Below are 22,836 nucleotides of genomic sequence, written 5' to 3'. Positions count from 1 at the left end.
CTATCTATCTATCTATCTATCTTATCTATGTTATCTATCTTATCTTATCTATCTATCTATCTATCTATCTATCTATCTATCTATCTATCTATCTATCTTATCTATCTATCTATCTATCTATCTATCTATCTATCTATCTATCTATCTTATCTATGTTATCTATGTTATCTATGTTATCTATCTTATCTTATCTATCTAATCTATCTATCTATCTATCTATCTTATCTATGTTATCTATCTTATCTATCTAATCTATCTATCTATCTATCTATCTATCTATCTATCTATCTATCTATCTATCTATCTATCTATCTATCTATCTATCTATCTATCTATCTATCTATCTATCTATCTATCTATCTATCTATCTATCTATCTATCTATCTATCTATCTATCTTATCTATGTTATCTATGTTATCTATCTTATCTTATCTATCTAATCTATCTATCTATCTTATCTATCTTATCTATCTAATCTATCTAATCTATCTATCTATCTATCTATCTATCTATCTATCTATCTATCTATCTATCTATCTATCTATCTATCTTATCTATGTTATCTATCTATCTATGTTATCTATCTATCTATCTATCTATCTATCTATCTATCTATCTATCTATCTATCTATCTATCTATCTATCTATCTATCTTATCTATGTTATCTATGTTATCTATGTTATCTATCTTATCTTATCTATCTAATCTATCTATCTATCTTATCTATCTTATCTATCTAATCTATCTATCTATCTATCTATCTATCTATCTATCTATCTATCTATCTATCTATCTATCTATCTTATCTATGTTATCTATCTTATCTTATCTTATCTATGTTATCTTATCTATGTTATCTATCTTATCTATGTTATCTATCTATCTTATCTATCTATCTATCTTTCTATGTTATCTATCTATGTTATCTATCTTATCTATCTATCTTTCTATGTTATCTATCTATCTATCTATCTATCTATCTATCTATCTATCTATCTATCTATCTATCTATTTATTTATCTATCTTATCGATCTATCTTATCTAATCTTATCTATTTTATCTATCTATCTTAACTATCTAATCTATCTATCTTTCTATGTTATCTATGTTATCTATCTATCTTATCTATGTTATCGATCTATCTTATCTAATCTTATCTAATCTATCGATCTATCTTATCTTTCTAATCTATCTGTCTTTCTATGTTATCTATGTTATCTATCTATCTATCTATCTATTTATTTATCTATTTTATCTATCTATCTATCTTATCGATCTATCTTATCTAATCTTATCTATTTTATCTATCTATCTATCTATCTATCTATCTATCTATCTATCGTATCTATCTATCTTTCTATGTTATCTATGTTATCTATCTATCTTATCTATCTAATCTATGTTATCGATCTATCTTATCTATCTAATCTATCTATCTATCTTATCTTTCTAATCTATCTGTCTTTCTATGTTATCTATCTTATCTATCTATCTATCTATTTATTTATCTATCTTATCTATCTATCTATCTAATCTTATCTATTTTATCTATCTAATCTATCTATCTATCTATCTTAACTATCTAATCTATCTATCTTTCTTTCTATGTTATCTATCTATCTATCTATCTATCTATCTATCTATCTATCTATCTATCTATCTATCTATCTATCTATCTATCTATCTATCTATCTATCTATCTATCTATCTATGTTATCTATGTTATCTATCTATCTTATCTATGTTATCGATCTATCTTATCTTTCTAATCTATCTGTCTTTCTATGTTATCTATGTTATTTATCTATCTATCTATCTTATCGATCTATCTTATCTAATCTTATCTATTTTATCTATCTAATATATCTATCTATCTATCTATCTATCTATCTATCTATCTATCTATCTATCTATCTATCTATCTATCTATCTATCTATCTTATCTTTCTAATCTATCTGTCTTTCTATGTTATCTATCTATCTATCTATCTATCTATCTATCTATCTATCTATCTATCTATCTATCTATCTATCTATCTACCTATGTTATCTATCTATCTATCTATCTATCTATCTATCTATCTATCTATCTATCTATCTATCTATCTATCTATCTATCTATCTATCTATCTATCTATCTATCTATCTATCTATCTATCTATCTATCTATCTATCTATCTATCTACCTATGTTATCTATCTATCTATCTATCTTATCTATGTTATCTATGTTATCTATCTTATCTTATCTTATCTATCTAATCTATCTATCTATCTATCTTATCTATCTAATCTATCTATCTTTCTATGTTATCTATCTATCTATCTATCTATCTATCTATCTATCTATCTATCTATCTATCTATCTATCTATCTACCTATGTTATCTATCTATCTATCTATCTTATCTATGTTATCTATGTTATCTATCTTATCTTATCTTATCTTATCTATCTAATCTATCTATCTATCTATCTTATCTATCTAATCTATCTATCTTTCTATGTTATCTATCTATCTATCTATCTATCTATCTATCTATCTATCTATCTATCTATCTATCTATCTATCTATCTATCTATCTATCTATCTATCTATCTATCTATCTATCTATCTAATCTATCTATCTATCTATCTTATCTATCTAATCTATCTATCTTTCTATGTTATCTATGTTATCTTATCTATGTTATCTATCTTATCTTATCTATGTTATCTTATCTATGTTATCTATCTTATCTATGTTATCTATCTATCTATCTATCTTATCTATCTAATCTATCTATCTTTCTATGTTATCTATCTATCTATCTATCTATCTATCTATCTATCTATCTATCTATCTATCTATCTATCTATCTATCTTATCTATCTAATCTATCTATCTTTCTATGTTATCTATCTATCTATCTATCTTATCTATGTTATCTATCTATCTATGTTATCTATGTTATCTTATCTATGTTATCTATCTTATCTTATCTATGTTATCTTATCTATGTTATCTATCTTATCTTATCTATGTTATCTATCTATCTATCTATCTTATCTATGTTATCTTATCTATGTTATCTATGTTATCTATCTATCTTTCTATGTTATCTATCTATCTATCTATCTATCTATCTATCTATCTATCTATCTATCTATCTATCTATCTATCTATCTATCTATCTATCTATTTATTTATCTATCTTATCGATCTATCTTATCTAATCTTATCTATTTTATCTATCTAATCTATCTATCTATCTTAACTATCTAATCTATCTATCTTTCTATGTTATCGATCTATCTTATCTAATCTTATCTAATCTATCGATCTATCTTATCTTTCTAATCTATCTGTCTTTCTATGTTATCTATGTTATCTATCTATCTATCTATTTATTTATCAATTTTATCTATCTATCTATCTATCTTATCGATCTATCTTATCTAATCTTATCTATTTTATCTATCTAATCTATCTATCTATCGTATCTATCTATCTTTCTATGTTATCTATCTATCTTATCTATGTTATCGATCTATCTTATCTAATCTTATCTATTTTATCTATCTAATCTATCTATCTATCTTATCTTTCTAATCTATCTGTCATTCTATGTTATCTATCTTATCTATCTATCTATCTATCTATTTATTTATCTATCTTATCTATCTATCTATCTTATCGATCTATCTTATCTAATCTTATCGATCTATCTTATCTAATCTTATCTATCTATCTATCTATCTATCTATCTATCTATCTATCTATCTATCTATCTATCTATCTATCTATCTATCTATCTATCTATCTATCTATCTATCTATCTATCTATCTATCTATCTATCTATCTATCATCTATCTATCTATCTATCTATCTATCTATCTATCTATCTATCTATCTATCTATCTATCTATCTATCTATCTATCTATCTACCTATGTTATCTATCTATCTATCTATCTATCTATCTATCTATCTATCTATCTATCTATCTATCTATCTATCTATCTATCTATCTATCTATCTATCTATCTATCTATCTATCTATCTATCTATCTACCTATGTTATCTATCTATCTATCTATCTTATCTATGTTATCTATGTTATCTATCTTATCTTATCTTATCTATCTAATCTATCTATCTATCTATCTTATCTATCTAATCTATCTATCTTTCTATGTTATCTATCTATCTATCTATCTATCTATCTATCTATCTATCTATCTATCTATCTATCTATCTATCTATCTATCTATCTATCTATCTACCTATGTTATCTATCTATCTATCTTATCTATGTTATCTATGTTATCTATCTTATCTTATCTTATCTTATCTATCTAATCTATCTATCTATCTATCTTATCTATCTAATCTATCTATCTTTCTATGTTATCTATCTATCTATCTATCTATCTATCTATCTATCTATCTATCTATCTATCTATCTATCTATCTATCTATCTATCTATCTATCTATCTATCTATCTATCTATCTATCTATCTATCTATCTAATCTATCTATCTATCTATCTTATCTATCTAATCTATCTATCTTTCTATGTTATCTATGTTATCTTATCTATGTTATCTATCTTATCTTATCTATGTTATCTTATCTATGTTATCTATCTTATCTATGTTATCTATCTATCTATCTATCTTATCTATCTAATCTATCTATCTTTCTATGTTATCTATCTATCTATCTATCTATCTATCTATCTATCTATCTATCTATCTATCTATCTATCTATCTATCTATCTATCTATCTATCTATCTATCTATCTTATCTATCTAATCTATCTATCTTTCTATGTTATCTATCTATCTATCTATCTTATCTATGTTATCTATCTATCTATGTTATCTATGTTATCTTATCTATGTTATCTATCTTATCTTATCTATGTTATCTTATCTATGTTATCTATCTTATCTTATCTATGTTATCTATCTATCTATCTATCTTATCTATGTTATCTTATCTATGTTATCTATGTTATCTATCTATCTTTCTATGTTATCTATCTATCTATCTATCTATCTATCTATCTATCTATCTATCTATCTATCTATCTATCTATCTATCTATCTATCTATCTATCTATCTATCTATCTATCTATCTATTTATTTATCTATCTTATCGATCTATCTTATCTAATCTTATCTATTTTATCTATCTAATCTATCTATCTATCTTAACTATCTAATCTATCTATCTTTCTATGTTATCGATCTATCTTATCTAATCTTATCTAATCTATCGATCTATCTTATCTTTCTAATCTATCTGTCTTTCTATGTTATCTATGTTATCTATCTATCTATCTATTTATTTATCAATTTTATCTATCTATCTATCTATCTTATCGATCTATCTTATCTAATCTTATCTATTTTATCTATCTAATCTATCTATCTATCGTATCTATCTATCTTTCTATGTTATCTATCTATCTTATCTATGTTATCGATCTATCTTATCTAATCTTATCTATTTTATCTATCTAATCTATCTATCTATCTTATCTTTCTAATCTATCTGTCATTCTATGTTATCTATCTTATCTATCTATCTATCTATCTATTTATTTATCTATCTTATCTATCTATCTATCTTATCGATCTATCTTATCTAATCTTATCGATCTATCTTATCTAATCTTATCTATCTATCTATCTATCTATCTATCTATCTATCTATCTATCTATCTATCTATCTATCTATCTATCTATCTATCTATCTATCTATCTATCTATCTATCATCTATCTATCTATCTATCTATCTATCTATCTATCTATCTATCTATCTATCTATCTATCTATCTATCTATCTATCTATCTATCTATCTATCTATCTATCTATCTATCTATCTATCTATCTATCTATCTATCTATCTATCTATCTATCTATCTATCTATCTATCTCAGACATGGAGGAGCCGGAGCTGGTGAATGGGGACGGGATGGACCAGCACACGGATGGGGAGGAACAAGTCGTCACCCGGACAAAAACCAAGAGGAAGAAGTGAGTGCTGGACTGCTGTAGGCCAGACCCTCCATAGCTTGGTACCACATCTGTTTGTGCGGTTTGCAACAAACCCATGTGGTCATTGTGACCGTAGGAAAACAGCACAACCAGATCTGGGATCCAGGCTAGACTCATCATGTCTGTGGTGCTGTGGGGACGTTCCAGGTCGCCCATATTGAATTATGTGTTTCCGGAACCCCCATCAATAGGACTTAAATGACCTGTTGACGATATATCTGCATGTTAAACAACCTGGAACAACTTCATAACCTTCGTCTTGACACATTACTATCTGCACCCCCCCGCCTCTTTTTTTCCCCCACAACAGGAAGTCCAAGATTGACATGCATTACACCAATGACCTGGGTGTGGAGGACGGTGACATTGTCAGTGGTTTGCACCATGCTATCCCCCAGCATTCCCTGTTTTCTTCTCCTCTGGGCCACAGCCAGCCTGTCGGCAAAGTGTTTGTGGAGAGAAACAGTGAGTGTCCTGTCTCTGTTAAATTTTAACATAAGATCGGAACCTACAACCAGAGGCTTATAACTCATACCTAAAACAATGGTACAATGGCGTTGAAAACTCTCAAAAAAAGTATTTAACTTCTTAAAGTAAATCACTAGTCCAGGACTAATAAACAAATTCAATGGAGAGCATGTTTCGTAGTCCAAGACTAAATCTGTGTCCGGAGGGGAGAACTGACCCTCTCCTTTTGAACTCAGACCCTGGTCAAGCGTTAACCAGTTGTTGTTGTCTTGTTCCATCAGAGCGTTTCCAGGCGACTGACCCGCCCAAACACAACGCACATCTACCTGACCACATGGAGGATTACATGGAGGTCAGACCCCTCTGGACGACCAGGGACGTAGCCATGAGAGTACACAGTGGGTTCAGGTGAGCAGGGACGTAGCCATGAGAGTACACAGTGGGTTCAGGTGAGATTACATGCCTTGCTGAGGGCTTGGATGTGACAGTGGGTTCAGGTGAGATTACATGTCTTGCTGAGGGCTTGGATGTGACACAGTGGGTTCAGGTGAGGTTACATGCCTTGCTGAGGGCTTGGATGTGACAGTGGGTTCAGGTGAGATTACATGTCTTGCTGAGGGCTTGGATGTGACACAGTGGGTTCAGGTGAGGTTACATGCCTTGCTGAGGGCTTGGATGTGACACAGTGGGTTCAGGTGAGATTACATGTCTTGCTGAGGGCTTGGATGTGACACAGTGGGTTCAGGTGAGATTACATGCCTTGCTGAGGGCTTGGATGTGACACAGTGGGTTCAGGTGAGGTTACATGCCTTGCTGAGGGCTTGGATGTGACACAGTGGGTTCAGGTGAGGTTACATGCCTTGCTGAGGGCTTGGATGTGACAGTGGGTTCAGGTGAGTTTACATGTCTTGCTGAGGGCTTGGATGTGACAGTGGGTTCAGGTGAGGTTACATGTCTTGCTGAGGGCTTGGATGTGACAACTGACACTATCTAATTCTCTCTCTCTGTCTCTCTCTCTCTCTCTCTCTCTGTGTGTGTTTGTGTCTCTCTCTCTCTCTCTCTCTCTCTCTCTGTCTGTCTGTCTGTGTCTCTCTTTCTCTCTTTCTCTTTCTCTCTCTCTCTCTCTCTCTCTCTCTCTCTCTCTCTCTCTCTCTCTCTCTCTCTCTGTCTGTCTGTGTGTCTCTCTCTCTCTCTCTCTCTCTCTCTCTCTCTCTCTGTCTCTCTCTCTGTGTGTTTGTGTCTCTCTCTCTCTCTCTGTCTCTCTCTCTGTGTGTTTGTGTGTGTCTCTCTCTCTCTCTGTCTCTGTCTGTCTGTCTGTCTGTCTCTCTCTCTCTCTCTCTCTCTCTCTCTCTCTGTCTCTCTCTGTGTGTGTGTCTCTCTGTCTCTCTCTCTGTCTCTCTCTCTGTCCCTCCCTCCCTCCCTCCCTCCCTCCCTCCCTCCCTCCCTCCCTCCCTCCCTCCCTCCCTCCCTCCCTCCCTCCCCCCAGAGTGATAGGTCTGTTCTCCCACGGTTTCCTGGCTGGCTATGCAGTGTGGAACACCGTAGTGGTTTACGTTTTGGCTGGGGAGCAGTTCACCACCCTACCTAACCTGCTACAGCAGTACCACTCCTTGGCCTACCCTGCCCAGTCTCTCCTCTACCTACTGTTGGCTATCAGCACAGTGTCTGCCTTCGACAGGTAAGGATGGCATGGATAGAGTCAAACTTTCTGTTTCTGTATCTCTCTGTGAGCACTTTGATATAGAAACGTTGTCGTCTCGTGCCAGAGGTTGGTCTAGTGGTAGTAGTCTAGTTTCTATTCTGTTCCTGTAGTCTAGTTTCTCTACTGTTCCTGTAGTCTAGTTTCTATACTGTTCCTGTAGTCTAGTTTCTATTCTGTTCCTGTAGTCTAGTTTCTATTCTGTTCCTGTAGTCTAGTTTCTCTACTGTTCCTGTAGTCTAGTTTCTATACTGTTCCTGTAGTCTAGTTTCTCTACTGTTCCTGTAGTCTAGTTTCTCTACTGTTCCTGTAGTCTAGTTTCTATTCTGTTCCTGTAGTCTAGTTTCTATACTGTTCCTGTAGTCTAGTTTCTATTCTGCTCCTGTAGTCTAGTTTCTCTACTGTTCCTGTATTCTCTACTGTTCCTGTAGTCTAGTTTCTATTCTGTTCCTGTAGTCTAGTTTCTCTACTGTTTGTTCCTGTATTCTCTACTGTTCCTGTAGTCTAGTTTCTCTGCTGTTCCTGTAGTCTAGTTTCTATTCTGTTCCTGTAGTCTAGTTTCTCTTCTGTTCCTGTAGTCTAGTTTCTCTTCTGTTCCTGTAGTCTAGTTTCTATTCTGTTCCTGTAGTCTAGTTTCTCTACTGTTCCTGTAGTCTAGTTTCTCTACTGTTCCTGTAGTCTAGTTTCTCTACTGTTCCTGTAGTCTAGTTTCTATTCTGTTCCTGTAGTCTAGTTTCTCTACTGTTCCTGTAGTCTAGTTTCTCTTCTGTTCCTGTAGTCTAGTTTCTATTCTGTTCCTGTAGTCTAGTTTCTATTCTGTTCCTGTAGTCTAGTTTCTCTACTGTTCCTGTAGTCTAGTTTCTATACTGTTCCTGTAGTCTAGTTTCTCTACTGTTCCTGTAGTCTAGTTTCTATTCTGTTCCTGTAGTCTAGTTTCTATACTGTTCCTGTAGTCTAGTTTCTATTCTGCTCCTGTAGTCTAGTTTCTCTACTGTTCCTGTATTCTCTACTGTTCCTGTAGTCTAGTTTCTATTCTGTTCCTGTAGTCTAGTTTCTCTACTGTTCCTGTATTCTCTACTGTTCCTGTAGTCTAGTTTCTATTCTGTTCCTGTAGTCTAGTTTCTCTTCTGTTCCTGTAGTCTAGTTTCTATTCTGTTCCTGTAGTCTAGTTTCTATACTGTTCCTGTAGTCTAGTTTCTCTACTGTTCCTGTAGTCTAGTTTCTCTACTGTTCCTGTATTCTCTACTGTTCCTGTAGTCTAGTTTCTATTCTGTTCCTGTAGTCTAGTTTCTCTACTGTTCCTGTAGTCTAGTTTCTATTCTGTTCCTGTAGTCTAGTTTCTCTTCTGTTCCTGTAGTCTAGTTTCTATTCTGTTCCTGTAGTCTAGTTTCTATACTGTTCCTGTAGTCTAGTTTCTATTCTGTTCCTGTAGTCTAGTTTCTCTACTGTTCCTGTAGTCTAGTTTCTCTTCTGTTCCTGTAGTCTAGTTTCTATTCTGTTCCTGTAGTCTAGTTTCTATACTGTTCCTGTAGTCTAGTTTCTCTACTGTTCCTGTAGTCTAGTTTCTCTACTGTTCCTGTAGTCTAGTTTAGTTTCTCTACTGTTCCTGTAGTCTAGTTTCTCTACTGTTCCTGTAGTCTAGTTTCTATACTGTTCCTGTAGTCTAGTTTCTATACTGTTCCTGTAGTCTAGTTTCTATTCTGTTCCTGTAGTCTAGTTTCTATACTGTTCCTGTAGTCTAGTTTCTCTACTGTTCCTGTAGTCTAGTTTCTATTCTGTTCCTGTAGTCTAGTTTCTATTCTGTTCCTGTAGTCTAGTTTCTATACTGTTCCTGTAGTCTAGTTTCTATTCTGTTCCTGTAGTCTAGTTTCTATACTGTTCCTGTAGTCTAGTTTCTATACTGTTCCTGTAGTCTAGTTTCTATACTGTTCCTGTAGTCTAGTTTCTGTTCTGTTCCTGTAGTCTAGTTTCTATTCTGTTCCTGTAGTCTAGTTTCCATATTGTTCCTGTAGTCTAGTTTCTATACTGTTCCTGTAGTCTAGTTTCTCTACTGTTCCTGTAGTCTAGTTTCTATACTGTTCCTGTAGTCTAGTTTCTATTCTGTTCCTGTAGTCTAGTTTCTATTCTGTTCCTGTAGTCTAGTTTCTCTACTGTTCCTGTAGTCTAGTTTCTCTACTGTTCCTGTAGTCTAGTCTCTTGACTGTTCCTGTAGTCTAGTTTCTCTACTGTTCCTGTAGTCTAGTTTCTATACTGTTCCTGTAGTCTAGTTTCTATTCTGTTCCTGTAGTCTAGTTTCTCTACTGTTCCTGTAGTCTAGTTTCTATACTGTTCCTGTAGTCTAGTTTCTCTACTGTTCCTGTAGTCTAGTTTCTATACTGTTCCTGTAGTCTAGTTTCTATTCTGTTCCTGTAGTCTAGTTTCTATTCTGTTCCTGTAGTCTAGTTTCTATACTGTTCCTGTAGTCTAGTTTCTCTACTGTTCCTGTAGTCTAGTTTCTCTACTGTTCCTGTAGTCTAGTTTCTCTACTGTTCCTGTAGTCTAGTTTCTCTACTGTTCCTGTAGTCTAGTCTCTTGACTGTTCCTGTAGTCTAGTTTCTCTACTGTTCCTGTAGTCTAGTTTCTCTACTGTTCCTGTAGTCTAGTTTCTCTACTGTTACTGTAGTCTAGTTTCTATACTGTTCCTGTAGTCTAGTTTCTATTCTGTTCCTGTAGTCTAGTTTCTCTACTGTTCCTGTAGTCTAGTTTCTATACTGTTCCTGTAGTCTAGTTTCTCTACTGTTCCTGTAGTCTAGTTTCTATTCTGTTCCTGTAGTCTAGTTTCTATACTGTTCCTGTAGTCTAGTTTCTATTCTGTTCCTGTAGTCTAGTTTCTCTACTGTTCCTGTATTCTCTACTGTTCCTGTAGTCTAGTTTCTCTACTGTTCCTGTATTCTCTACTGTTCATGTAGTCTAGTTTCTATTCTGTTCCTGTAGTCTAGTTTCTATTCAGCTCCTGTAGTCTAGTTTCTATGCTGTTCCTGTAGTCTAGTTTCTATTCTGTTCCTGTAGTCTAGTTTCTCTACTGTTCCTGTAGTCTAGTTTCTCTTCTGTTCCTGTAGTCTAGTTTCTATACTGTTCCTGTAGTCTAGTTTCTATACTGTTCCTGTAGTCTAGTTTCTATTCTGTTCCTGTAGTCTAGTTTCTCTACTGTTCCTGTATTCTCTACTGTTCCTGTAGTCTAGTTTCTATTCTGTTCCTGTAGTCTAGTTTCTATTCTGTTCCTGTAGTCTAGTTTCTATACTGTTCCTGTAGTCTAGTTTCTATTCTGTTCCTGTAGTCTAGTTTCTATTCTGTTCCTGTAGTCTAGTTTCTCTACTGTTCCTGTAGTCTAGTTTCTATTCTGTTCCTGTAGTCTAGTTTCTATTCTGTTCCTGTAGTCTAGTTTCCATATTGTTCCTGTAGTCTAGTTTCTATACTGTTCCTGTAGTCTAGTTTCTCTACTGTTCCTGTAGTCTAGTTTCTATACTGTTCCTGTAGTCTAGTTTCTATTCTGTTCCTGTAGTCTAGTTTCTATTCTGTCCCTGTAGTCTAGTTTCTATACTGTTCCTGTAGTCTAGTTTCTCTACTGTTCCTGTAGTCTAGTTTCTATACTGTTCCTGTAGTCTAGTTTCTATTCTGTTCCTGTAGTCTAGTTTCTCTACTGTTCCTGTAGTCTAGTTTCTATACTGTTCCTGTAGTCTAGTTTCTATTCTGTTCCTGTAGTCTAGTTTCTATGCTGTTCCTGTAGTCTAGTTTCTATACTGTTCCTGTAGTCTAGTTTCTATACTGTTCCTGTAGTCTAGTTTCTCTACTGTTCCTGTAGTCTAGTTTCTCTACTGTTCCTGTAGTCTAGTCTCTTGACTGTTCCTGTAGTCTAGTTTCTCTACTGTTCCTGTAGTCTAGTTTCTCTACTGTTCCTGTAGTCTAGTTTCTCTACTGTTCCTGTAGTCTAGTTTCTCTACTGTTCCTGTAGTCTAGTTTCTCTACTGTTCCTGTAGTCTAGTTTCTATTCTGTTCCTGTAGTCTAGTTTCTATACTGTTCCTGTAGTCTAGTTTCTCTACTGTTCCTGTAGTCTAGTTTCTCTACTGTTCCTGTAGTCTAGTTTCTATTCTGTTCCTGTAGTCTTGTTTCTCTACTGTTCCTGTAGTCTAGTTTCTCTACTGTTCCTGTAGTCTAGTTTCTATTCTGTTCCTGTAGTCTAGTTTCTATACTGTTCCTGTAGTCTAGTTTCTCTACTGTTCCTGTAGTCTAGTTTCTCTACTGTTCCTGTAGTCTAGTTTCTCTACTGTTCCTGTAGTCTAGTCTCTATTCTGTTCCTGTAGTCTAGTTTCTCTACTGTTCCTGTAGTCTAGTTTCTCTACTGTTCCTGTAGTCTAGTTTCTCTACTGTTCCTGTAGTCTAGTTTCTCTACTGTTCCTTTAGTCTAGTTTCTCTACTGTTCCATTTACATTTACATTTAAGTCATTTAGCAGACGCTCTTATCCAGAGCGACTTACAAATTGGTGCATTCACCTTATAATATCCAGTGGAAAAACCACTTTACAATAGTGCATTCTCTACTGTTCCTGTAGTCTAGTTTCTATACTGTTCCTGTAGTCTAGTTTCTCTACTGTTCCTGTAGTCTAGTTTCTCTACTGTCCCTGTAGTCTAGTTTCTCTACTGTTCCTGTAGTCTAGTTTCTCTACTGTTCCTGTAGTCTAGTTTCTCTACTGTTCCTGTAGTCTAGTTTCTCTACTGTTCCTGTAGTCTAGTTTCTCTACTGTTCCTGTAGTCTAGTTTCTCTACTGTTCCTGTAGTCTAGTTTCTATACTGTTCCTGTAGTCTAGTTTCTATTCTGTTCCTGTAGTCTAGTTTCTATTCTGTCCCTGTAGTCTAGTTTCTATACTGTTCCTGTAGTCTAGTTTCTCTACTGTTCCTGTAGTCTAGTTTCTATACTGTTCCTGTAGTCTAGTTTCTATTCTGTTCCTGTGGTCTAGTTTCTCTACTGTTCCTGTAGTCTAGTTTCTATACTGTTCCTGTAGTCTAGTTTATATTCTGTTCCTGTAGTCTAGTTTCTATACTGTTCCTGTAGTCTAGTTTCTCTACTGTTCCTGTAGTCTAGTTTCTCTACTGTTCCTGTAGTCTAGTCTCTTGACTGTTCCTGTAGTCTAGTTTCTCTACTGTTCCTGTAGTCTAGTTTCTCTACTGTTCCTGTAGTCTAGTTTCTCTACTGTTCCTGTAGTCTAGTTTCTCTACTGTTCCTGTAGTCTAGTTTCTATTCTGTTCCTGTAGTCTTGTTTCTCTACTGTTCCTGTAGTCTAGTTTCTCTACTGTTCCTGTAGTCTAGTTTCTATTCTGTTCCTGTAGTCTAGTTTCTATACTGTTCCTGTAGTCTAGTTTCTCTACTGTTCCTGTAGTCTAGTTTCTCTACTGTTCCTGTAGTCTAGTTTCTCTACTGTTCCTGTAGTCTAGTTTCTATTCTGTTCCTGTAGTCTAGTCTCTATTCTGTTCCTGTAGTCTAGTTTCTCTACTGTTCCTGTAGTCTAGTTTCTCTACTGTTCCTGTAGTCTAGTTTCTCTACTGTTCCTGTAGTCTAGTTTCTCTACTGTTCCATTTACATTTACATTTAAGTCATTTAGCAGACGCTCTTATCCAGAGCGACTTACAAATTGGTGCATTCACCTTATAATATCCAGTGGAACAACCACTTTACAATAGTGCATTCTCTACTGTTCCTGTAGTCTAGTTTCTATACTGTTCCTGTAGTCTAGTTTCTCTACTGTTCCTGTAGTCTAGTTTCTCTACTGTCCCTGTAGTCTAGTTTCTCTACTGTTCCTGTAGTCTAGTTTCTCTACTGTTCCTGTAGTCTAGTTTCTCTACTGTTCCTGTAGTCTAGTTTCTATACTGTTCCTGTAGTCTAGTTTCTCTACTGTTCCATTTACATTTACATTTAAGTCATTTAGCAGACGCTCTTATCCAGAGCGACTTACAAATTGGTGCATTCACCTTATAATATCCAGTGGAACAAACCACTTTACAATAGTGCATTCTCTACTGTTCCTGTAGTCTAGTTTCTCTACTGTTCCTGTAGTCTAGTTTCTATACTGTTCCTGTAGTCTAGTTTCTCTACTGTTCCTGTAGTCTAGTTTCTCTACTGTTCCTGTAGTCTAGTTTCTCTACTGTTCCTGTAGTCTAGTTTCTATACTGTTCCTGTAGTCTAGTTTCTATACTGTTCCTGTAGTCTAGTTTCTATACTGTTCCTGTAGTCTAGTTTCTCTACTGTTCCTGTAGTCTAGTTTCTCTACTGTTCCTGTAGTCTAGTTTCTCTACTGTTCCTGTAGTCTAGTTTCTCTACTGTTCCTGTAGTCTAGTTTCTCTACTGTTCCTGTAGTCGACCCTTCTGATCTCCATGCTCTGTGTTGCAGGGTGAACCTGGCGAAGGCCTCCATCGCTTTAAGAGGATTCCTCACTCTGGACCCTGCTGCTCTGGCCTCCTTCTGTAACTAACCGCTTCTTACTAGTTTATAACAACATCCTGTAATCTGTAGCTCTCTTCTGTTAGTTAACCGCCTTACTAGACAAAGAACAAAAACATATTCTGTGAGATATGATGTCTCTCTTTCCTTCTCTGGTGTTTCCAGTGTACTTTACAGCGCTCATCCTGTCTCTCAGTCAGCAGATGACCAGCGATCGTATTAACCTCTACCCCACTGCCAACGAGACCCTGTGGTGAGCACTGCACTGCTCCGTGGTGGAGGTCTACAATGGCAACCTATTCCCTATATAGTGACCAGGGCCCATAGCAACCTATTCCCTATATAGTGACCAGGGCCCATAGCAACCTATTCCATATATATATAGTGACCAGGGCCCATAGCAACCTATTCCCTATATAGTGACCAGGGCCCATAGCAACCTATTCCCTATATAGTGACCAGGGCCCATAGCAACCTATTCACTATATGGTGACCAGGGCCCATAGCAACCTATTCCCTATACAGTGACCAGGGCCCATAGCAACCTATTCCCTATATAGTGACCAGGGCCCATAGCAACCTGATACATGGCTGTAGTCTATTGGGTTACTAATAACTTCAGACTGTTATCCCCTGATACTGTAGTCTATTGGGTTACTAATAACTTCAGACTGTTACCCCCTGATACTGTAGTCTATTGGGTTACTAATAACTTCAGACTGTTATCCCCTGATACTGTAGTCTATTGGGTTACTAATAACTTCAGACTGTTACCCCCTGATACTGTAGTCTATTGGGTTACTAATAACTTCAGACTGTTACCCCCTGATACTGTAGTCTATTGGGTTACTAATAACTTCAGACTGTTATCCCCTGATACTGTAGTCTATTGGGTTACTAATAACTTCAGACTGTTACCCCCTGATACTGTAGTCTATTGGGTTACTAATAACTTCAGACTGTTATCCCCTGATACTGTAGTCTATTGGGTTACTAATAACTTCAGACTGTTACCCCCTGATACTGTAGTCTATTGGGTTACTAATAACTTCAGACTGTTATCCCCTGATACATGGCTGTAGTCTATTGGGTTACTAATAACTTCAGACTGTTACCCCCTGATACTGTAGTCTATTGGGTTACTAATAACTTCAGACTGTTATCCCCTGATACTGTAGTCTATTGGGTTACTAATAACTTCAGACTGTTACCCCCTGATACTGTAGTCTATTGGGTTACTAATAACTTCAGACTGTTACCCCCTGATACTGTAGTCTATTGGGTTACTAATAACTTCAGACTGTTATCCCCTGATACTGTAGTCTATTGGGTTACTAATAACTTCAGACTGTTACCCCCTGATACTGTAGTCTATTGGGTTACTAATAACTTCAGACTGTTACCCCCTGATACTGTAGTCTATTGGGTTACTAATAACTTCAGACTGTTACCCCCTGATACATGGCTGTAGTCTATTGGGTTACTAATAACTTCAGACTGTTACCCCCTGATACTGTAGTCTATTGGGTTACTAATAACTTCAGACTGTTACCCCCTGATACTGTAGTCTATTGGGTTACTAATAACTTCAGACTGTTATCCCCTGATACTGTAGTCTATTGGGTTACTAATAACTTCAGACTGTTACCCCCTGATACTGTAGTCTATTGGGTTACTAATAACTTCAGACTGTTATCCCCTGATACTGTAGTCTATTGGGTTACTAATAACTTCAGACTGTTACCCCCTGATACTGTAGTCTATTGGGTTACTAATAACTTCAGACTGTTACCCCCTGATACTGTAGTCTATTGGGTTACTAATAACTTCAGACTGTTACCCCCTGATACTGTAGTCTATTGGGTTACTAATAACTTCAGACTGTTACCCCCTGATACTGTAGTCTATTGGGTTACTAATAACTTCAGACTGTTACCCCCTGATACTGTAGTCTATTGGGTTACTAATAACTTCAGACTGTTATCCCCTGATACTGTAGTCTATTGGGTTACTAATAACTTCAGACTGTTACCCCCTGATACTGTAGTCTATTGGGTTACTAATAACTTCAGGCTGTTACCCCCTGATACTGTAGTCTATTGGGTTACTAATAACTTCAGACTGTTACCCCCTGATACTGTAGTCTATTGGGTTACTAATAACTTCAGACTGTTACCCCCTGATACTGTAGTCTATTGGGTTACTAATAACTTCAGACTGTTACCCCCTGATACTGTAGTCTATTGGGTTACTAATAACTTCAGACTGTTACCCCCTGATACTGTAGTCTATTGGGTTACTAATAACTTCAGACTGTTACCCCCTGATACTGTAGTCTATTGGGTTACTAATAACTTCAGGCTGTTACCCCCTGATACTGTAGTCTATTGGGTTACTAATAACTTCAGACTGTTATCCCCTGATACTGTAGTCTATTGGGTTACTAATAACTTCAGGCTGTTACCCCCTGATACTGTAGTCTATTGGGTTACTAATAACTTCAGACTGTTACCCCCTGATACTGTAGTCTATTGGGTTACTAATAACTTCAGACTGTTACCCCCTGATACTGTAGTCTATTGGGTTACTAATAACTTCAGACTGTTACCCCCTGATACTGTAGTCTATTGGGTTACTAATAACTTCAGACTGTTATCCCCTGATACTGTAGTCTATTGGGTTACTAATAACTTCAGACTGTTATCCCCTGATACTGTAGTCTATTGGGTTACTAATAACTTCAGACTGTTATCCCCTGATACTGTAGTCTATTGGGTTACTAATAACTTCAGACTGTTATCCCCTGATACTGTAGTCTATTGGGTTACTAATAACTTCAGACTGTTATCCCCTGATACTGTAGTCTATTGGGTTACTAATAACTTCAGACTGTTATCCCCTGATACTGTAGTCTATTGGGTTACTAATAACTTCAGACTGTTACCCCCTGATACTGTAGTCTATTGGGTTACTAATAACTTCAGACTGTTATCCCCTGATACTGTAGTCTATTGGGTTACTAATAACTTCAGACTGTTATCCCCTGATACTGTAGTCTATTGGGTTACTAATAACTTCAGACTGTTACCCCCTGATACATGGCTGTAGTCTATTGGGTTACTAATAACTTCAGACTGTTACCCCCTGATACTGTAGTCTATTGGGTTACTAATAACTTCAGACTGTTACCCCCTGATACTGTAGTCTATTGGGTTACTAATAACTTCAGACTGTTATCCCCTGATACTGTAGTCTATTGGGTTACTAATAACTTCAGGCTGTTACCCCTGATACTGTAGTCTATTGGGTTACTAATAACTTCAGGCTGTTACCCCCTGATACTGTAGTCTATTGGGTTACTAATAACTTCAGACTGTTACCCCCTGATACTGTAGTCTATTGGGTTACTAATAACTTCAGACTGTTACCCCCTGATACTGTAGTCTATTGGGTTACTAATAACTTCAGACTGTTATCCCCTGATACTGTAGTCTATTGGGTTACTAATAACTTCAGACTGTTATCCCCTGATACTGTAGTCTATTGGGTTACTAATAACTTCAGACTGTTACCCCCTGATACTGTAGTCTATTGGGTTACTAATAACTTCAGACTGTTATCCCTGATACTGTAGTCTATTGGGTTACTAATAACTTCAGACTGTTATCCCCTGATACTGTAGTCTATTGGGTTACTAATAACTTCAGACTGTTACCCCCTGATACTGTAGTCTATTGGGTTACTAATAACTTCAGACTGTTATCCCCTGATACTGTAGTCTATTGGGTTACTAATAACTTCAGACTGTTACCCCCTGATACTGTAGTCTATTGGGTTACTAATAACTTCAGACTGTTACCCCCTGATAGTGTAGTCTATTGGGTTACTAATAACTTCAGACTGTTATCCCCTGATACTGTAGTCTATTGGGTTACTAATAACTTCAGGCTGTTACCCCCTGATACTGTAGTCTATTGGGTTACTAATAACTTCAGACTGTTACCCCCTGATACTGTAGTCTATTGGGTTACTAATAACTTCAGACTGTTACCCCCTGATACTGTAGTCTATTGGGTTACTAATAACTTCAGGCTGTTACCCCCTGATACTGTAGTCTATTGGGTTACTAATAACTTCAGGCTGTTACCCCCTGATACTGTAGTCTATTGGGTTACTAATAACTTCAGACTGTTACCCCCTGATACTGTAGTCTATTGGGTTACTAATAACTTCAGACTGTTACCCCCTGATACTGTAGTCTATTGGGTTACTAATAACTTCAGACTGTTATCCCTGATACTGTAGTCTATTGGGTTACTAATAACTTCAGGCTGTTACCCCCTGATACTGTAGTCTATTGGGTTACTAATAACTTCAGACTGTTACCCCCTGATACTGTAGTCTATTGGGTTACTAATAACTTCAGACTGTTATCCCCTGATACTGTAGTCTATTGGGTTACTAATAACTTCAGACTGTTATCCCCTGATACTGTAGTCTATTGGGTTACTAATAACTTCAGACTGTTACCCCCTGATACTGTAGTCTATTGGGTTACTAATAACTTCAGACTGTTATCCCCTGATACTGTAGTCTATTGGGTTACTAATAACTTCAGGCTGTTACCCCTGATACTGTAGTCTATTGGGTTACTAATAACTTCAGACTGTTACCCCCTGATACTGTAGTCTATTGGGTTACTAATAACTTCAGACTGTTACCCCCTGATACTGTAGTCTATTGGGTTACTAATAACTTCAGACTGTTACCCCCTGATACTGTAGTCTATTGGGTTACTAATAACTTCAGGCTGTTACCCCCTGATACTGTAGTCTATTGGGTTACTAATAACTTGAGACTGTTATCCCCTGATACTGTAGTCTATTGGGTTACTAATAACTTCAGACTGTTACCCCCTGATACTGTAGTCTATTGGGTTACTAATAACTTCAGACTGTTACCCCCTGATACTGTAGTCTATTGGGTTACTAATAACTTCAGACTGTTACCCCCTGATACTGTAGTCTATTGGGTTACTAATAACTTCAGACTGTTATCCCCTGATACTGTAGTCTATTGGGTTACTAATAACTTCAGACTGTTACCCCCTGATACTGTAGTCTATTGGGTTACTAATAACTTCAGACTGTTATCCCCTGATACTGTAGTCTATTGGGTTACTAATAACTTCAGACTGTTATCCCCTGATACTGTAGTCTATTGGGTTACTAATAACTTCAGACTGTTACCCCCTGATACTGTAGTCTATTGGGTTACTAATACTGACGCTTCAGAAAGCTATTCCGAACACCTACTGTGTTTTTTCCTGATGACTCCACTTCCCTTTGGGAATAATGACAAAACATCAACAACAAGCATAATAAACACTGTGTATATATTTATATATATATATATATATATACAGTGGGGAGAACAAGTTAAGTTTATGTACCAAATATTAAGTTCTGCTTTTCTGATGTATCAAATACTTATGTCATGCAATAAAATGCAAATTAATTACTTAAAAATTATACATTGTGATTTTCAGGATTTTTGTTTTAGATTCCGTCTCTCACAGTTGAAGTGTACCTATGATAAAAATGACAGACCTCTACCTGCTTTGTAAGTAGGAAAACCTGCAAAATCGGCAGTGTATCAAATACTTGTTCTCCCCACTGTAATACAAAGAGCACAAGGTACAACAGAGAAATTATTTAAAGCGGAACAGCTGAGTACAGGAGAACGGAGACATAAAACAGAGACATTATTTAAAGCAGATCAGCTGAGTACAGGAGAACGGAGACATAAAACAGAGACATTATTTAAAGCAGATCAGCTGAGTACAGGAGAACGGAGACATAAAACAGAGACATTATTTAAAGCAGAACAGCTGAGTACAGGAGAACGGAGACATAAAACAGAGACATTATTTAAAGCAGAACAGCTGAGTACAGGAGAACGGAGACATAAAACAGAGACATTATTTAAAGCAGAACAGCTGAGTACAGGAGAACGGAGACATAAAACAGAGACATTATTTAAAGCAGAACAGCTGAGTACAGGAGGACGGAGACATTATTTAAAGCAGAACAGCTGAGTACAGGAGAACGGAGACATAAAACAGAGACATCTGGACACAAGCACTCATCATGGATCACCTGTTACGTCACCTTCCATCTGTAGCTAGGACAATCCTAATTACCTGCAGGAAACTGTCTTGAGCTTTGTGTTGTCTCTGTCCCCGTGCGCCCCTCCCTCCCTCTCTCTCAATTCAATTCATTTCAAGATGCTTTATTGGCATGGGAAACATATGTTAGCATTGTCAAAGCAAGTGAAGTAGATAATTCTTCTCTCTCTCTCTCTCTCTCTCTCCCTCCCTTCTCCCTCCCTCCCTTCCTCCCTCCCTCCCTCCCTCCCTTCTCCCTCCCTTCTCCCTCCCTCCCTCCCTCCCTCCCTCCCTCCCTCCCTCCCTCCCTTCTCCCTCCCTCTCTCTCTCTCTCCCTCCCTTCTCCCTCCCTCCCTTCCTCCCTCCCTCCCTCCCTCCCTCCCTTCTTCCTCCCTCCCTCCCTCCCTCCCTCCAGGCCCCCTGGTTCAGAGCACCAAATCCTCCAGCCCTGGATAGTGGTAAACCTGGTGATAGCCCTGTTAGTAGGTCTGGCCTGGGCCTTCGTCTCAACGCGACCTGACATGGACTACACCGAAGGTGAGAGTTTTATGAACTCAACTCAAGTTATCACGTTAACTATCATTAACTACAATAACTAATTAGTTATCATAATAACTATCCCCAATTACAAATGTCTTACAAATGTATAACTGTCTGTTCATAACTATCAACTTTAAACTATTTCCGAGTGACCTTTACTCCCACGTCTTGCGTCGACAGAGTTTTTAATGGCGATGGCAGTTGAAGACCTCTACCCAAGACATGACGATAACCCGGATCTTCCAGCCTGAAACTCAGTCCGTTGTGTTCTGTTTGGTTCCACATCAGTTGTAAAGATGAATTTTCAACAACAACAAAAAAAGTGTTGTTTTATTTTTTGCATTATGTGTACCATAAAGCGAGAGAGAATTCCTTTCCACAAATGTCATTTAAACATTAAAAAAACAAAAGGTGATCATAAGAATAAGAATGTTTCTGTTTACTGCTGACCTCTAGTGGGATCGTCTGATACTGCAGGGAAGTACGTGACGATCCCATGCTGAGTATCAAAGTAGTGTAGTGGAGGTACACGCTGTATCAAGGAACAATGATGAAACAGATCAGAATGTTTAGCTTTAAAAAAATGTTGATCAACTGTTATTTCTTCACAAATTTGTTGTATGACACTTCTAGAATGCACAACTGCACATGCGAGCGGTTTCATGGACATGTTGAATGGGGGGGAGATCTAAAGATGCAACAACTATCATGGGTTGTTAATATGACTGGGATAATGGGGTGTTAATATAACTGGGATAATGACTAGGATAATGGGTTGTTAATATGACTGGGATAATGGGTTGTTAATATGACTGGGATAATGGGGTGTTCATGTGACTGGGATAATGGGGTGTTAATATGACTGGGATAATGGGTTGTTAATATGACTGGGGTAATGGGGTGTTAATATGACTGGGATAATGGGGTGTTAATGTGACTGGGATAATGGGGTGTTAATATGCCTAGGATAATGCCGTGTTAATATCACTAGGATAATGCCTTTGGCTGCTAGACCATGAGAGACAGTTGACAGAAAACCAATAGAACAGGAGAATGCATAATGAGGAAGTCTAAATAAAATAATTGCCTCCATGTTTCTATGGTGGGATTGTGGCTATAGGCTACATTGAAGCAAGGCAAGACATGCCTCATAATATGAAGTAAAATGTCCAGGTTTCAAACAATTAAGGAACAGGAAAAATATAGTGATGGTAATTTATTTTTATTTTTTATTTCACCAGGTAGGTTCTCATTTACAACAGCGACCTGGCCAAGATAAAGCAAAGCAGTGCGACACAAACAACAACACAGAGTTACACATGGAATAAACAAACGTACAGTCAATAACACAGTAGAAAAGGTCTATTTACAGTGAGTGCAAATGAAGTAAGATTAGGGAGGTAAGGCAATAAATAGGCCATAGAGGCGAAATAA

At 36.5% G+C, this 22,836-nt stretch overlaps 1 protein-coding gene across 2 annotated transcripts in view; it reads left to right on the top strand.

The window, feature by feature from the left end:
* The window catches only part of tmem237a (transmembrane protein 237a), a 112,765-nt gene extending 90,944 nt beyond the window's left edge, over positions 1-21,821 (top strand). The window contains exons 4-11 of one of the 2 annotated variants that reach the window (XM_082966893.1): positions 5,938-6,034; positions 6,366-6,520; positions 6,805-6,931; positions 8,010-8,201; positions 14,646-14,719; positions 14,862-14,949; positions 21,278-21,399; positions 21,583-21,821. In XM_082966893.1, the coding sequence (XP_082823019.1) occupies positions 5,938-6,034; positions 6,366-6,520; positions 6,805-6,931; positions 8,010-8,201; positions 14,646-14,719; positions 14,862-14,949; positions 21,278-21,399; positions 21,583-21,653 (926 nt within the window). In that variant the 3' untranslated portion in view covers positions 21,654-21,821. The remainder of the gene's footprint in view (positions 1-5,937; positions 6,035-6,365; positions 6,521-6,804; positions 6,932-8,009; positions 8,202-14,645; positions 14,720-14,861; positions 14,950-21,277; positions 21,400-21,582) is intronic. The other variant, NM_001141863.2, reaches the window with a different exon arrangement.
* The last annotated feature ends 1,015 nt before the right edge of the window (positions 21,822-22,836 follow it).

The sequence above is a fragment of the Salmo salar genome, chromosome 21 (assembly GCF_965601325.2).
Source record: "Salmo salar chromosome 21, fSalSal1, whole genome shotgun sequence".
NCBI classification, from domain to species: Eukaryota; Metazoa; Chordata; class Actinopteri; order Salmoniformes; family Salmonidae; genus Salmo; species Salmo salar.
This window is presented reverse-complemented; position numbering and strand designations above follow the sequence as displayed.